Source organism: Tupaia chinensis, unplaced genomic scaffold, assembly GCF_000334495.1.
Source record: "Tupaia chinensis unplaced genomic scaffold, TupChi_1.0 Scaffold000320_1, whole genome shotgun sequence".
NCBI lineage: Eukaryota > Metazoa > Chordata > Mammalia > Scandentia > Tupaiidae > Tupaia > Tupaia belangeri.
Window position 1 is genome coordinate 4,304,834 of NW_006159813.1, and position 17,945 is coordinate 4,322,778.

The window sequence follows — 17,945 nt, forward strand, 5'->3', positions numbered from 1 at the left end:
TCTAGCATTTTCTTATACATTAGCCTACAACATGGTCTAATAGATCTTTCTGAAATGATGGACATGTTCTATATCTACACTCTCCAATTTGGTAGTCACTACCATTTAAAACATAACTGGTGTGACTTAGGAACTGAATTTTACATTTTATTTTACTTTAATTAATTTAAAGCTCTCTGCCTTAAGACCAAGATCCCACATGGCCAGACCCAATTTGAATCCTGGCCCTGGCAGCTTGAATAACATGCCGGGCACATGCATATCCAAAATCCTGAGGAGAAGAAATGGAGAAAAAGGAATTATGGTTTGACCACACCCTGTTGGGGGGTCCTTTCTATCCTTCTCTCGCTTCCCTCTCTCTCTCTCTGGCAAGTACACATGCCCTGTGGCAATTAAGGAAAAATAGCCACATGTGGCTAGTGATATCTTATTGGACAGGACCACTATAGAACAGTCTTTGAATTTGATGAATGTGCACTCAATGACAAGTTCATTAAAAGTCTTTTTATTATTTGAACTATAATACATAAATTGAAAAAAATATGTCTAAACATACAGTAATAATGGTAGATATCCTCCCAACACATCAAAAACATTTTGTGTTTATAAAAGACAAAAGAAAATCTGTCCAGTGATCTTGGCTTTTACATAAAAATATGGAGGTAAAATTTACTTTCCCTCAAGGAGTATATGTGTTTTAACTTTTCAAAAATTTAGACTATAATAAAATTGTCATTTTCTAAATCTCTTCAATTATTATTTTCCGATTAAGGGAAAAGCAATTATAAAAAAATATTTAAGTAGTCATGGACAAAATACAAAACTGACTTCTCACAAATGGTTTCTCCTAAAACCCTAGGGAAATAAGGAATTAATTTCTCCTTCCCCATCATGAACATGCACTATTTAAAAATCCCCCATGGTTGTACATGTTTTTGCGCTACAAATTATTAAAGTATCTGTTTTTGTGAAAGGTTAGTGCTACTTACTGACTGAACATTTCATCTTTTATAGAGAGGAGCATTGTCCTTTGAAAGCATTTTCCCCTTTAAAAGTCATTCAGTTGCATTTAAGAAACATCCATTACTATCCTTCCAGGGAATGCTAGTTTTCACTGGGCATTAGAATAAGATTAATCATCTTTGCCTATCAAGAAGCACAGGCTTGATTAAATCAGTCAAGGGCATTAAATTACAGCTTTACTCACTCTGGTGACCACACCGATGCTGAGTTGAGGAAGAATTTGTAAAAGTAGCATTTGGTTAAAATTGTATGCCTGTCTCTTTAAATCTAAAAAAAGTCCTTTCAGGAGCTGTAGAGAGAAGGTGCTAGAACTGTGTACGATCATGACTGGAAAGCAGGATCCCTCAGTGACTGCCGAATCTTCCCAGCACAAGATAGAGAGGCAGTTCAGCACAAGCCTACACTGATTCTAGGCAGAACGATGATCCTACCGAACAGATCTCAAATAAAATTAAATTGAAAAAGCAGATCTTTCAAGGGAATGAGGCGGAGGCTCGCTTTTATGTTAAAAGCCACCAGCATCCTCCTTGCTAGACATGGACATGACATTTTTAAAGGAATTATTTGGTTACAGCGTTTTAAGCAAACCGTTCTAAGGAGTCTGTACATTGCATTGTTTTTTTTATTCTTTTTTTCTTTTGCATATATGTAATTCTGGAGGTAAAGAAAAAGCCTGCCAGGGATTCAGAAGGCATCCCACTAGCGATCAGCTGACATTCCTAACTGAAGGCTGCAATGTGTTGCTTATTCATTTTGTACCGTGGGAGCTGCGGGGACTAGCAGAGAGCTAAACTATGCATTTCAAACAGCAGTGCTTGTGCAGAAAGAGGGGTGAGAGAGAGGCAGCCGGCGAGGAAAGAGCACAGCTGGACTTTCTCCTTGTTTTTATCCATTTCTGCAGGATCATGTATTCATAAGGGATGAGGCGGGCCACGGCGATCCCAGGCCTGAGCCGCGGCCTACCCCGTCAGTTCAGAGCCAGGCCCTCCACTACCGGAACAGAGAGCGCTTTGCCACGATCAAATCAGCATCTTTGGTAAGCAAACACCCCTCTACCCACCTTCCCTTCCTTCCCCTCCTCCCCATCTGGCAGCCTCTCGCCCTCTCTGAGCCTCTTTCGGCTTCATGGATGGGAGGAAAGGAGTCAAGAATGTTTTCTCCCTCCTAATAATATTATTCATTTTAGAAAAAAAAAATCTGTTGGCATAGCAACCTGATCTCAGATATTTTAGCATTGTCTATGGCATTGGGAAGAAAAAAAAAAAACCTTTGTGTGTGTATATGTGTGTGTGTGTGTGTGTGTGTATTTGTATTTGTATATGCTGTATGTGCAAAATGTAAGGCCTTTGAGGTGAAGTTGCTAGGCTATCCAATTTTTTAAAAGCTATTTGTCTTATGATTGAAATAAATAATGCTAAAAAAAATTGTAAAGGTATTGGTGTACGTGTATACAGGGCACTATGCTTCTTTTTGTATAGATGCATGTGTGTCTCTAATGTGTACACACACATCAAAAGACAAAACACAATTTTTTTTTAAATAAATGGTTGCTGGCTAATGTATATAATTGTAGAAAATAAGATACTTGCTTCCCAGGGATGGATTGCTGGTTCGTTCTGGTTCATTCATTTATTTATTGCAACAATGGTAGTGGCTGCACTTCCCCATTTAACCCCTGAAGAATTTCCTGGCACCAATAAAGCAAGAAAGGCTTTGTAAGAGAGGATAGGGATGATTGTGGAAGGAAGGAGACTGTAGGATTCTTCAGCATTTTTACTATTGCAAATGTGATTGCTGGATGCCCTTGTAGTAGCAAAAGGGGTGTGTGCTGGAAGAGTTAGTTTTCATGCCTCCTCCCCTTGGCCCCCCACGCGTGCGCGTGCGCGCTCACACACACTCACACACACACACTTACACACACACACACACACATCGTTTCATCCTTGGCACTCTAAACTCTCTTCAATCTTTTGCTTCTGAACCTTACTTCTCTGCCAAAAAAATTATTGAAATATTAGTTGTTTTGCTCAAATTGATGTTAGAGGTCACATGGGCGGGAAGAGTTAGTGTACACTGCTTGGCTGTTACATTTAGAACCTATGATGACATCATCTGAGGCCGACCCAGAAATGATCATTTTTCTTGTCCTATTTTTTAAACCTTATTTCTACTTTTATTTCTCATGTCTTTCCAAGGCTCAGTTATCTTTGAAATTTGTAATGGATTTAAAAACCCAAATGTAAGGAAAATGGAAGTTAAAGCACCTCCCTATTGCTATGCTTGCTGCTGTCTTAAAGAAGCAATTTAATTTAGACTGCTTATAAAGAAGTCCACTTATAAGTTCTTTTATATAGAAGTTTCTTGTCATCTCTTTGATGAGTGATTTTTCATTTTAAAGCATGTTGTACTATGTCATGGAGATCTTAAAATGTCCACTCTGTGTTTGCTAATGATTGTTAAGCACCTAAAAGAAAATGTGCTCTTGAGTCTAAATAAAACATCATGAGATTATTCCATAATAATTATCCTCACGCCATGATCTCTGACCAGAGAAGAAACGTGATATTTTAGAGAACTATTACTACTCACCACACACTCTTGTGAGACTCGTGCCTTTATCCAGACCTGTGCATGTTGGAATGGGAGGAGAATGATGAGCAGCCGCTGAGCATCGGCGCACCATAGCAGGTTCTACATGTGAGGCAGACATTATGCCAAGTGGATTTCCCCCCTCCGGGACAGGCTCTCTCCTTTTCTTGCTTGCCACACCCTCATTCCCACATCACATATTCATGACCTCTCCTACTTCCCAGTAAGATACTACTACTACAGCCATGCCAGAATAATCGCACGCTCACATCTGTGAGCTCACCCAGGGCTACACTGTGTGTACATCAGCCATCACAGTCTTTCTTGCTGTGGATGATAAAAGCTGCTTCCCTACAAGGCCACCTCAGGGCTGTGGCAGCATCCTCAGAAACCTCTGAATCCCACAGGCTTCATGATGGTCATCCAGAGAACACCTGGGCTCAGTTTCTCTGATGGAGTTTGAATTTGCTAAAAGGCCTCTTCTCCCATATTAAGTTAAAAACAGAGTAGCTCATAGGCTGTTGCTTTAGCCACAAAATAAGTTAGTGTGTGTGTGTGCATGTATGTGTGTGTATGCATGTGCACGTGTGCACGCATGTGGGGAGCACCTTCTTCAAGTGTAACACTTTGAAAGTCATGGTGGCATTGATGGAAGTTTATCAGAGTTTGGTGGTATTCGTATCTAATGGTTTTTAGAGAAGAAAGAATAATGAGAAAATAAAAATAAAGGGTAAAATTGTGTGGGGTTGTATGGTTCTAGGTCCTATTTTGGACAATCTAACCATTGGTATGGACAATTTAATATATATGGTCAAGTACTACAATTCTCTTGCCCATTATATTGTTTTAAAGGCTAGTTCCAATAGGAATAGATGAATCAGGATACTGAGATATCATAAAGAAAGATCTAATTTTTAAAATAGATATGAATCCTATTGTTCCCCCCATGGGTGCCATTGCAAATAAAAAGGACTAAAATGATGCAGATAGCATAAAAGTAAGAACAAGATCACGGAAAAATGAAGATCCAGGAAAATGAATAATCCAGTCCTTGTGGACAGTCCCACTCACTTCTCATCATTGATAAGAATACTGTATTGCTTTTATTTATTTTGGTATTATTCTTTCTTTACACTCTTCTAGTGGGGCTGCTGACAAGCCACAGAGAGGTCCAAGTGAGGACAGCCAAAAGCAGAGGAATTTAAAAAATGAGTTTTTCAATGACTAGATAGATAAATGATGAGTATGTATTTTTAAATCAACTTGCAAACTGACAGATTACTGTTCTTAAAATTTGATTTATGAGGCCATCGTTTCAACAGAAACCTGAACAAGGCCTAGCTTTGTGGCTTCCCCCTTAGTGTTACTTTCCTGCATTGTGCTTTTGGAAGAGGTTATTGACAAGTGTAAAAAGCCCAGGGGCTATGGACTTTGACTCTTTGACTACTACATGTTTGTGTTTCTTTGGCACCTAAAAACTGAGGATTTTGTGTTATTATGTTCTACTACACAGCTGCATTTGTAACAAAGAGAAAGGAAGGACTGTGAACCTTGGTGCCATAGCAAATCCTGAGGAAACTTTAGAATCGTCTTTTTTTTTTTTTTTTAATTTTTCTGAAGGCAAAGGTTATGGGCCTTAGTTCAAAGAATTTGGAAAAGAAAGGGCATTTCATGGCATCTTTTTAACTTTGTCCTTTTTCTTCCTCTGTAAGAAAGTTCAAATTGGGCTGATATGTTATCTGGAGAAAGGAGTTGTTTGTGTAGTTCTTGAGAATTACTAATCTTACTTCTTGACCTTTGAGTTTTTATTGTTGGCATATGGACACCCTAATATTTGGAGAACATTAGTGACCCAGAAGTGTATTTTCAACTGTCGCTACATCTGATGTCATTTGTTCTTAAAATTTTATAATGTCCTGGGTTCCTGGCAATTGCCACAGTAGAAGTTAATATAAGAAATACTGGAGCCGTATCTATCAGAAAATTCAGCTAGTGTTTTTAAAAAGGAATCCTCACTGGAAAGAAGTTTTTTTTTTTAATTTTTCTGAAGGCAAAGGTTATGGGCCTTAGTTCAAAGAATTTGGAAAAGAAAGGGCATTTCATGGCATCTTTTTAACTTTGTCCTTTTTCTTCCTCTGTAAGAAAGTTCAAATTGGGCTGATATGTTATCTGGAGAAAGGAGTTGTTTGTGTAGTTCTTGAGAATTACTAATCTTACTTCTTGACCTTTGAGTTTTTATTGTTGGCATATGGACACCCTAATATTTGGAGAACATTAGTGACCCAGAAGTGTATTTTCAACTGTCGCTACATCTGATGTCATTTGTTCTTAAAATTTTATAATGTCCTGGGTTCCTGGCAATTGCCACAGTAGAAGTTAATATAAGAAATACTGGAGCCGTATCTATCAGAAAATTCAGCTAGTGTTTTTAAAAAGGAATCCTCACTGGAAAGAAGTGATCTCATTGCTCAGGTGAATTTATGTTAGAACCCACGTTAGGGAGAGGTGCATAAGAGAGAACTCTTAAGAGTCCTCAAGAAAGCATGTAAGAGAAAGTTGGTATTGTTCTATGCATGCAAATATGTCCACCTTTACTTGGCTTTACCAGATTCTATAGAAAAACTCATCAAAAACAAGTCTTCATTTGGAATTTTAAGAATGCAGCCTAATTATTCAGGTAATTATGGAATTGTATACCCGGATGAACTTAATATGTTAAGAATAAAAATATTAGCGCCTCAGTAGTAAATGCTACAGTTTCACCTCTCACGAACCCAACTGTTCTGTTTATAAATGTTCAAAAGTGTATTCTCTTCCTGGGTAGTGTACCAGAGGATGCTTATGAAAATGTTGCATATCTCTCTGTTTTCTTATTCTTGGCTTCTTAACTCACCAAGCTCATTGGTGAAACCATTTTTCACTTATGTTATCCAATCTACATGTTCAACCCACGTGGCCAAAGTGTCTCACAAAAGACATGTTGAAAGAATGAATGAACAAATGAGGTCTCTTTGAGCCCTGCTAGTATGTGAAAATTTGGATTTGTAAGTGTGCATTTCAAAGTTCTTCATGTACCATTTTCTGTTGTGAGTGAGGCAGTGTTGCCTATCAGTCATTACTTTTGGTATGAACATTTTTTCTCCTTAGGTATTTTAGAGTGGAATGTCAGATTTCTAATGCCAAAATGTGACTCATTGTATTCTTTTTAAGAACTTAAATTTCATTTGTCCTAAGTGCTGAGGTGGCCACTTCTATCATATGGATCATTTTGATTCTTACAAATAATGAATTTTAAAAGTCAGCTTTGATCTTCTAAGAGGGTAACATTATCAGCCACTGCTCTCCTGCCTTATGTTCAGGAAGTTACTTATTAGCCTTCTAGCATATTGTTTTGTGCATGGTAGGTACACTCTATACTTTGGATAAAATGGCTTATTTTAGGTCTGATTTTACTATTAGGTTGTCAGATTTTTCTGGTTTTCTATGCAAAAAAGTGTCTTGACTTTCCTGATGACCCAACAGAATTCAGTTGGTTATCATTTAATGGTTATAGTAACTTTCTGAAAAAACTTTCAGTCCTCCTTTCTCATGGTTATTTATTATTTATTATTTCTTCACATATTTCAGGAATGCAAAATGAGTAATAATTCAGATTCAGAAATTATAGGGACCAGCAGTTAGCGTAATGGCTATGTCACTGGACTCCCATGTAGTCGTCCGCGGTTCGAGTCCCAGACCCAGTGGCTTAAACTCACGCTGGGCGCATGTGCTTGCATGCCCAAGATCCTGAGAGGAAAATGGAGGAGAAGGGATTGTGGTGTGGCCATCCCCCCTGGGGGGTGATTTCTAGCTTTCTGTCTCTCTGTCTCTCTCTCTGTCTGTCTGGCGAGCGCAGGCGCCCTATAGCAAAATAATAATAATAATAATAATAACATCTCAAAAAAAAAGAAAAAAAATTATATATAAATTATATATGCTTAACCTTATAATCCATACCCAGACACAGCCATAGTTGTATTGTTAAAGGTGTTCTTTCTCTCGGATCCACTTACTCTGATCTGTGTCTCTCTCATCGCAAATGCTAAGGAGAGGAAAAAGAGACATGTTTCTCAGAGCCTGGAAGGAAAAGGAAAGGGACCAACATATTTTGAACATTTCCTACATGCCTGACACCTTGCTTGGTCCTTTTACGCGTGTTATCTTTCTCAGCCCTCCCACTCTGAAGAAGACAGTAGTAGTTCCTCTTTATATATGAAGAAACTGAGACTTCAAGAGTTAAGTTGCCCAAGGTCAGTTAAATAGTAAGAAAGAGAATGAGGTTTTTCTCCAAGCAGCCTCGTGGGTATGGCAAGGTGGTACTGCCCATTTTTAGTTGGTCACATTTTTGGAACTACCATTGTAAAAACAACAGCCACTGCATCTCTGTATCTTTCTCCCAATTTCAGACTGATTCAACTTGTAATTTAGACTGAACACTTTCTCCAACTCTGACTTTTTTGGGTGTTGATTTCCTTCATTACTTCCTAACAAAAAGTAATCAGTCTTTTTCTGCCTTGCTGATGTGAATTTCCTTAGGCAATTCAAGAACCATGGGACTTTTGTACAAATCTCAAGCCTTATAAGAATTAAAGAGATAAATTATATGCAAAAGCACTTCATAAACCATAAAGCATGATAAAATTAAGGGCTAGTTTTAAAATTCTATTTACCATTTAGTATAAGACACATGGTGTAAATTTAAAACACACATGCATACATACATGTAAACATTTTTATATATTTCATGTTAGACTTTACAAATGAAACATCTGATTATACTTTTATTTAAATTCATCTATATGGCTTGAGCATGGAATTGTAAAAATTAATGTCTCTGTAAGTATTCAGAAAGACAATTTGAAAGTTAGAAAGTTTGTTTTCACTGAATGAAAGATGATATTATGAGTTTAAGAAAGTGTTTGTTCAAATTATGGGACACATTCAAAAGCAAAATGTCTCCCCTGAAATTCGTCTGTACAGAGATAGCATTTTGAGTTTTGAAATTTGTCTTTATTGCATAATTGTATTAGGTGTAATCTTTAGGCCATAGAATCATCTTGTTTCCAGGGACCCATCCACCAATTAAGATAGAAAACTGTTCCTAACTCCATATATTTCCCTGTTATCTTTAGGCCTCCTGGTTTAGGGAAACAGTGAACCTGAGAGTATTTTATTGGCCATAAGCCAATGCTTGTAGCAGATTTTAAATGTTGTCATGATGCCTTAAAGTGTGTCATACTGTGACTTTAAAAATCTAATGAAAGAAATAATACGAAAATAAGAAAAGATAAGTATATGGATAAAACATATCTCAAACTCATTTCTCTAGAACAGACATTTTTACCTCCGTATTTCTGGAAAAATAAGTGAATTTTAAAAGGAGTGAATTATATCTTTTCTGTTGATTTGGGATAGTTTTGTTTTCTAGAACTTCAAGAAGGTATAAAACAGGAGGAAGTAAAGTTTACACATATATTTCAAACAAATCCATCCTTTCTTTTGATCAGAAATCATTCTATTTAAAACACACACACACACATACATACATACATTAGGGCCAGCAGGTGGCATAGAGGTTAACTGGATCCCACATGATTGTCTACATGGTTCAAGGCCTGGACCTGATGGCTTGAAATTCAAGCCTGGTGTGTGTGTGCATGCATGTACAAAATCCTGAGAGAATTGAGGAAAAGGGATTATGATGTTGCCATCCACCTAGGGGGTGATTTTTCACTTTCTCTCTCTCTCTCTCTTCCTCTCTCGCAAATGCATGTGCCCTATAGAAAAATTAAAAATAATTTTAAAAAAGAATACATTATTATGATGATAAGATAGATCATTTTATTTTCTTTAGACTGTTAGGTAATGCTATCCATTTTTGGCCTTGAAATATCTTCTGCTCTTATTCCTCATACTGTAAAAAGGATTGTCCTTCAGAAAAGATAAATAAATATGAAACCTAGTGTTAGTTTCAGCTGGAAAGGTTTCAAAGTTCGGCTAATGTTTAATGGTAATCTTTGATAATACTATCCAGTTACAAAACAGCACTCTCTTGATAGTAAGGGCTTGGTCTGTATGCAAGGACACCTTCTAAAAAGAGCAGAGAAACAAACTATTCTTTGTAAAAAAAAAAAATGCACTTTGACACATAAACTGAAAATAGTACAGAGAATTAATAGAAGCATGAAAATTTCTAGTAAAGCTTGTTTGGGGTTAGCTTGGGGAAAAGTGGTTTATAATAGATAGGAATGACTAAATCATTTAGGAAAGAACAAAATTAGACTTGTAACCCTGTAATTAATAATTTTTTCTAAAATAAAAAAATGAGGTGATTAGAGAATGTAACATGAAAATAAGACGATAAATTGAGGGAAGGACTGGAAATTCACAAAAGGTTTAATAGGAAAAAAAGGTGCCAAGATTTACATTTGCACTTACTTTTCAATATGTTGGACATTGAGAATGAGTTAAAGAAAAAATTACTAAGAAAAGTAGCCATTCAAAAATCACAGAAATACTTTCTCCCCTTTAGGAGAGCAAGTAAACATATTATAATTCATTAACATCTTTTCTGTAAATAAGGGGAGAAGGGAGATAGATGATTTTAAAGAAGTGTCCTAAGTCACATGTATTTTCTCTCTCTGTCAACTCATTAAAAATAGGAAATAAACCATGCTCAAACTATTTTAGGGACCAGCAGTTAGCGTAATGGCTATGTCGCTGGACTCCCACGTAGTCGACCGCGGTTCAAGTCCTGGACCAAGTGGCTTAAACTCACGCCGGGCACATGTGCGTGCGTGCCCAAGATCCCAAGAAGAGAATGGAGGAGAAGGGATTGCGGTGTGACCAGCCCCTCTGGGGGGGGAGGGGGATTTCTCACTTTCTATATCTCTGTCTCTGTCTGTCTGGCGAGTGCACGTGCCCTATAGCAAAAACCTCTCCAAAAAAGAAAAAAAATATATTTTAAAGGGATATTCAAGGGTCCCATGACTGTTAGAGACATGATCCTTAAAAAAGGGGGGGAAAAAAAGAAGAAGAGAGATTTTTGTATCCAGGGAACATTTGACAATGTCTTGAGACACTTGATTGATATGATTTGGAAAGTGTTACTGGTTTCTATAGTAGTTAGAGACCAGGGATGCGGCAAAACATCTTACAATGCACAGAACAGCCCCCTACAACAAAGAGGTGTCTGACCCATTGTCAACAGTGTCAAGGCAGAGAAATTCTGATGTAGTAGAAAGAGCATGGTTCGGGACCAGCAGGTGGCATAATGGTTATGTCGCCGGACTCCCCTGTCGTAGACCATGGTTCGAGTCCCGGACCTAGTGGCTTAAAAGTCATGTCAGGCACGTGTTTGCCCAAAACCCCAAGAGGAGAATGTAGGAAAAGGGATTGCAGCATGGCCACCCCTTTCCCCCGGGGGTGATTTCTTACTTTCTGTCTCTGTCTGTCTCTCTGATGAGTGCATGTACCTGATAGCAAAAAAAAAAAAAAAAAAAAAAAAAAAAAAAGAACTCTAGAAAGAAAGGAAGGAAAGGAGAGGAAAGGAAAGGAAAGGGAAAAGAAAAAAGAAAGGAAAAGAAAAGAAAAACGGGAAGGGAAGGGAAGGGAAAGGAAGGGAAGGGAAGAAAAAAGCCTGGCTCTAGAATTCCACGGAAATGAGTCTGAATTCCAACTCCACTCTTTGCTAGCTGTGTGACCTTGAGCACACGTATGATTGTTTGTCAAAATAGGTAAACATATTTCAACTGAATGAATAAATGATTTCTCTCAAATCTCGATTCCTTCATCTGTAAAATGGGGCTGTAATGCCTACCTCCTGGATGAGTGAAATGAATGAGTGAATGAAATGATTTTGAGGATTAGTTATTGTCTAAAGAGCACCCAACATGTGCCCCTACAGGTGAGCACTCAGAGTACTAGGTGAATCCATGGTGACAGTGATAAAGACAATTGTGCCTAAAAGTTCGTCTCCCATGAATCTGGTTACCTGAGTCCTGTCCCCCAACCCAATCCAGGTTACACGACAGATCCATGAGCATGAGCAGGAGAACGAGTTGCGGGAACAGATGTCAGGTTATAAGCGGATGCGGCGCCAGCACCAGAAGCAGCTGATCGCCCTGGAGAACAAGCTGAAGGCTGAGATGGACGAGCACCGCCTCAAGCTCCAGAAGGAGGTGGAGACGCATGCCAACAACTCGTCCATCGAGCTGGAGAAGCTGGCCAAGAAGCAAGTGGCTATCATAGAAAAGGAGGTCAGTAATGTGCCTTTGTGTCCCAACCAAGTCTATTTGTTCCAGTCAGCGGGAAAATGTCAGCAAGCGGCAGAAAGGGTGCCTGTGGGTGATGGGAGAACATTATTGTGTGTGTGTGTGTGTGTGTGTGTGTGTGTTCGCGCAGGGGTTGTGGGGGTGTCTCATGTTTTATGGGACTTCACAAAATTGTCATTCGAAGCTAGAATGCTAACTGAAAATGTTTATTTCATTCTTGTCCACTTAAATATTTGGTTGTCAGAAATGTTATGACGTGTATTCCTGTTTTTCTATGCAAAATTTGTGTCATGACTTTTCCAATGACCCAATATATTCTGAGCATCAGTCTTCTGAAAGTGGCCTGGGTGCAAATAAAGGGAAACAAGATGCTACTGTCTTTTAGGAACCTACACAACACAGGTCTGTTAGTGCCTCCCACATCTACAGTCCTCCTCAGAAGAAAACTACTCTGTAAATAGTTTCTTTAGATGGTGACAGTCCCTGTTTATGGCTGACTGGACCAGGATGGGCACTTGACCAATGGTAGCAAGGAATTAATACAGCCATCATTTGGGTTTTCTAGGGACTTTCTCTCTTCTCAATCCAGGTTCTAAACTATTTTTAAAAAACCAATGGGGCTATCCTGTGGCGTAGTGGTTAGGGCAGCTAGATTCCCAAGTGACCAATGACAGTTTGAGTCTAGGACCTGGTGTCTTGAGACTCATGCCTGGCACGTGTGTGTTTGTACCACCTCTCTCCTCTCTGGAATGCCTGATCCCTACGGCAAAAACCTTAACATCAAGAACAACAAAAATAATGGGGACCAGCCTGTGGCATGGTAGTTAATGCACTTGGACCCTACATGGCCAACTGTGTGATTCAGGTCCTAGACCCAGCAGCTTGAAAAATATGCTTGGTAATTGTGTGCTGGATCCACTCAAAATCCCAAAGAGAGAGAAATTGAGAGCAGAGATTGTGGTGTGATTGTGCTCCATGGGTAGTGCTTTTTACTTTCCTGCTCTCACTTTCTTTATATCTTTGCAACAAGCACATGCACCCTATGGCAAAATTGAAAAACAAAAACAAATGAGGTTGGTCCCATTGGCCTACTGATAAGAGAGCTAGACCTCACATGGTCAACCACAGTTCAAATCCTGGCCCTGGCAGCTTGAAAAAATACACTGGGCATGTATGCATGTGAACCCAAAATCACAACAGAATGAAGTGGTGAAGAAGGAATTGCAGCATATCCATGCCCCATTGTGTGTGAAGGGGTACTTTCTTCCTCTTCCTTGCCCCCTCCATCTTTCTCTAATGATCACACGTACTCTCCGGCAATTAAAAAACAAAAAGGCAAGACAGAAAGTCAAAATATCACCATTATTACTGATTAATGTGAGATAAGAGAAGAGATGTATGTCTGCAGGAAGACAAGTCTAGTAATTCTGAACAAAATTAAACAGACTTGCCAATGAAGGCATAGACCACACTAAATCCAGGTCCCTTCCTTGCCATATCTCATAAGATGTACAAAATGTAGAAAAGCAGAGGTGAACATAAGCTCCCTGGAGTTGGGAGTGCCTTGGACGGGGGGCCAAGGGTGTTTCAGAAATGAAGCTCTCTCTCTGCATGGAAGGAAACATCAGATGATGGAAGCCTTTAGTCTGTGAGGCAGTCTAGCACAAAAACTTTTGCCCAAACAGGGATGGCATTGGTTAAATAAACCAGTCAGAATCTTTCTTGGATATTTGACTTGGTAAATATGTGAAAAGAATCATTCAAAGTGGAAGAGTTGTTGATAATGGAAGCTAAAGGCAAAAAGATACATAAAAAAGAACCTTGAAGTGTAATTTCCTCTCTCTTAGTACCTCATCTCCCTGTGTGTTGCATCTGATGGCTCCACACACGTGTGTGTGTGTCCAAAGTCCTGAGAGGACAATAAAAGAAAAGGGATTACAGGATGGCCATCCCCATCAGGGGTGGAGAGGAGAAGGTGCTTTCTCATTCCTGTCTCCTTCTGGCAAGTGCATATGCCCTACAGCAGATTAAAGAAAAAAACATTACACACATTATTCAGTACTTGTAGACCATTTTAATGCACTGGACAATATGGACAGCTGAATTTTGAAGAGCAGGTTCACCCTAAATTGTGTTTGTTGTTTTTATCAGGCAAAGGTAGCTGCAGCAGATGAGAAGAAGTTCCAGCAACAGATCTTGGCCCAGCAGAAGAAAGATTTGACAACTTTCTTAGAAAGTCAGAAGAAACAGTATAAGATTTGTAAGGAAAAAATAAAAGAGGTAAGATACTGTCATAGTCTGTTTTCGTGTTGCTAATAGAAATACCTAAGTCTAGACGATTTATAAAGAAAGTAAAGATTTATTTGTGAAACTCATGATTCTATAGACTGGAAAATCCAAAGGTGTCACAAAATAGTGGCAGGCAGAATTTGTAGCAGAGCAAAACGTGGTCTGCCTCCACGAGTTTCTCTCTTGTTCTGGTTTCATTCCTTCTGCTTATAAACCACCAGAACTCAATCATAGAGGCTCTACCTTAATGACCTTATTACACCCAAAGGTCCCACCCTATGACACCATGAAGGGATTAAATTTTCACTTAACACCTTTACAATACAGTGAAGTCTCAACATGTGAATTTCCAGGGCATATCAAATCACTGCCCACTAAGACCAAATTCCAAAACATGAAACTTGAAGGGATAGCCATTACCCAAACCATAACAGGTACCAATATTTGTAGTCACCAAGTTATCATTAGAACGATTGTAACTTAGAATGGACTCAACTTGCATTGTGATCAATATTCTAATCTAACAGTTGTCAAACTTTACATTAGAATCACCTGAAATGTTATTAAAACAGATTGAAAGGCCAGCCCATGGCCTGGTAATTACATGAGCTGGGTCCCACATGACTGTCTGCATAGTTCAAGTCCCAGACCCAGCAGTTTCAGAAACACTCTGGGCATATGTATGTGCATGCCCAAAATCTTGAAAGGGAAAGAAATTGAGAAATGATTGTGGTGTGACCATGACCCATGTGTATAGGGGAGGATTTCTCTCTTCCTTTCTCTCTCTCTCTCGTGAATATATGTGCCCCTAGCAAATTAAAAAAAAAAAAAAATTGCCAGCCTACTCTTAGATTCTCTCATTCAGTGGGTCTGGGTTAGTTTGAAAATGTGTATTTTTGATGAGTTCCCAGGTAGTGCTGATGCTGCAAGTTTAGGGATCACATTTCAGGAACCATTGATCTGGAGCCGGCAGGTGGCATGGTGGTTAAGGGCACTGGAATTCCACATGGCCAACTGTAGTTTGAGTCTCAGAGCTGACAGCTTGCTTTCTCACTTTCCCTCTCTATCTCTCTTTCAATCTCACTCTTGCTCTGTCACTCTCTGGTCAAATTAAAAAATAAATAAATAAAATAAAACAAAGTTAAATAAAATTATTTTTTAAAAAGCACAATTAATCTAACTTTAAACCATTCTTGCTTACTTCTAGTTTATTTCCACACTTCAGCCAGAGCAATCTTTTCAAACTATAAATCTGGTCCTGTCACCCTTGGTTTTACAATTCATTGGCTTCCTTTTGTTCTTAAGACAGGTCCAACCCTAGAAGTCCCTGTGTGGTCTGCTATCGGCCTACCCCTTCAGTCTCATCTCATACCAGTGCTTCCTCCAACCCCACCCATGGTGTTCAACTTTCAGTTCCTCAAATGTATCAAACTTCACCCTCCTTTGCACTTACTTTTTATTCTGCTAGGAAGCTCTCCCCACCCCAAAGCCCTCCCTGACCACACGTCTGCTCATTTAACTCCTATTCCTCTTGCTTCTAAGATTTAGGAAATGTGATTAAGACCTTAACTCAAATATCACTTCCCCAGTGAAGCCTTTCCTAACTGCCTCAACCAAGACAGATATCTCTGACTCTCATACTAGAGGTTTTGTACATTTTTAAAAATGATTATTTGAATTACTCACCCTACTCACTGGTGAACATTGAAAGAGCAGACACCATGTTGTTTTTTTGCACATGACTGTGTTCCTGTGTCCAATACATGTGAATATTGGGGTCAGCAGTGGTGGTTAAGGTGGCTGGACTCCCACATGACTGACCACAGTTTGAGTCCCAATACATGTGAATATTTGATAAGTGAATGACTTATTCTGGAATGTTGGGTTGAAGACTACTTGGACTCATAAAGTCCTTCTGAGGAACCACAATTTGATCTGAAAGTCAAACATCTTCAGTTCTCCTTTCACTGGTACTTACAGGTAAACTTTCTGCAAGTTCCATGGACTTTCCTGCTCATAAAATTTAGTGTTTGGAATCAGCAGATGGCGTAATGATTATGTCACTGGACTCCCATGGTACACTGGACTACGGTTCGAATCCTGGACCTGGCGGCTTAAAATTCACACTGGGCACATGTGTGTGCATGTCCAATATCCCAAGAAGAGAATGGAGGAGAAAGGATTGTAGCATGGCCATCCTCTCAGGGAATCATTTCTCACTTTCTGTCTCTTTGTCTCTTTGGTGAGCACACATACCCTATAACAAAAATCTCTCTAGAACAACAATAACAACAACAAAGACTTAGGGTTTTGTATTTGTGGACCGCTGAGTATATTAAAATTTAATAAAATTCATTATGGGCCATTTTTTTTAGTATATGAAGTCACGTGTTTGAGTTCATATACTGAGTTGTAGGTTAAGAATAGGGGACTTACAGAATTTCCTTTCTAATTCTTTTTTTTAATTAGGAATTGAAAGCAAATAGGTTATGGCGAGCCTTGGGGTCTTTTGCCTTGCTTAGATAAGCCACAGGTGATTGTTGGGACTATCAGAAAATTGTATTTGACCTAAACTAGCTAAATGGGAAGTGTCTTGACACCCAAAGGTCTGGCATATCAGGATATAGCGAAAAATAACCCAACTATGAAAGTTCACATTCTCTCATTTTCTCTGATTTATTGCCTTGAACCTAATTATAGAATCAGAATAGAAGGATGTTTCTGGGTCAGAGAGAGCCTTGATTTTTTTCAATAATAAATAAATTTGAGGCTTTTCTCAACTCCAAATACATTCTTATTTCTAAAACTATGTGCTCACTCATGCTCTGGAGGTCACACTTTATGACTGTGGCCACCATTTTGAGCTTTTGTAACACTGTGATATTTGGAGATTGCATGAGCTCTACCTTTGGAATAGTGTTACACAGAACAACATTTCCTACTTAGTCCCCTGGCAAAAGACTACTTTTGGCTCACCATACTCAGATTTATGAGCATAAAAGACCACAGGCCTAAACTTGTCTTTCAACATGCTCATGAAGAAAAGCAAGCCAAAAACCAGTTTGTGATAACTTCAGTAGACTTTGCTGTTATGCAAAGCTACTATTAGTCCTTATGAAGTAAAGTTTAGTTCAGAATATTGAAAGTGGCACATATATTTAGATACTAGTATACTTAAAGGTACTTAAAGGTATTGTCCTTGGAATGACAAGACAATCTCCATTGTGCTCACTGTTGATAGCTACAGAAGAATGGATAAAGCAACATGATGGATAGTCCAGAAATAATCTATTCTTGATTTTTTTTTTATTTTAAAAATTTATTTATTCATTTTTGAGAGATTTTTGCTATAGGGTGTTTGTGCTTGCAAGAGAGACAGAGAGGCAAAAAGTAAGAAATCACACACACACACACCCCCCAGGGGTGATGGCCATGCCACAATCCCTTCTCTGTTCTCCTCCTGGGATCTTGGATATGCATGCAAATGAGCTGGTGTGAGTTTTAAGGCACCACGTTCGAGTCTTGAACTGCAATCAGCCGCGTGGGAGTCAAGTGACATAATCATTACATCACCTATTGGCTCCTGTTCTTGATTTTAGAGTGAAATTTTATGATCACGTTTGAATTTAGACATGAAGTCTAGTACTGAAGTCATGGCATATAGATATAATTCACCCTTTCTGTTGTGTTTCTAACTTATTCAATATTGAAAATAGCACTCTCTCTCTCTTT

The 17,945-nt window shown here is 38.7% G+C and overlaps 1 protein-coding gene across 1 annotated transcript in view; it reads left to right on the top strand.

The window, feature by feature from the left end:
- Positions 1–17,945, top strand: part of TAOK3 (TAO kinase 3) — a 220,125-nt gene that overhangs the window by 175,603 nt on the left and 26,577 nt on the right. The window contains exons 14-16 of the mRNA XM_006151557.3: positions 1,925–2,059; positions 11,673–11,909; positions 14,076–14,204. Coding sequence (XP_006151619.1) covers positions 1,925–2,059; positions 11,673–11,909; positions 14,076–14,204 — 501 coding nt within the window. The remainder of the gene's footprint in view (positions 1–1,924; positions 2,060–11,672; positions 11,910–14,075; positions 14,205–17,945) is intronic.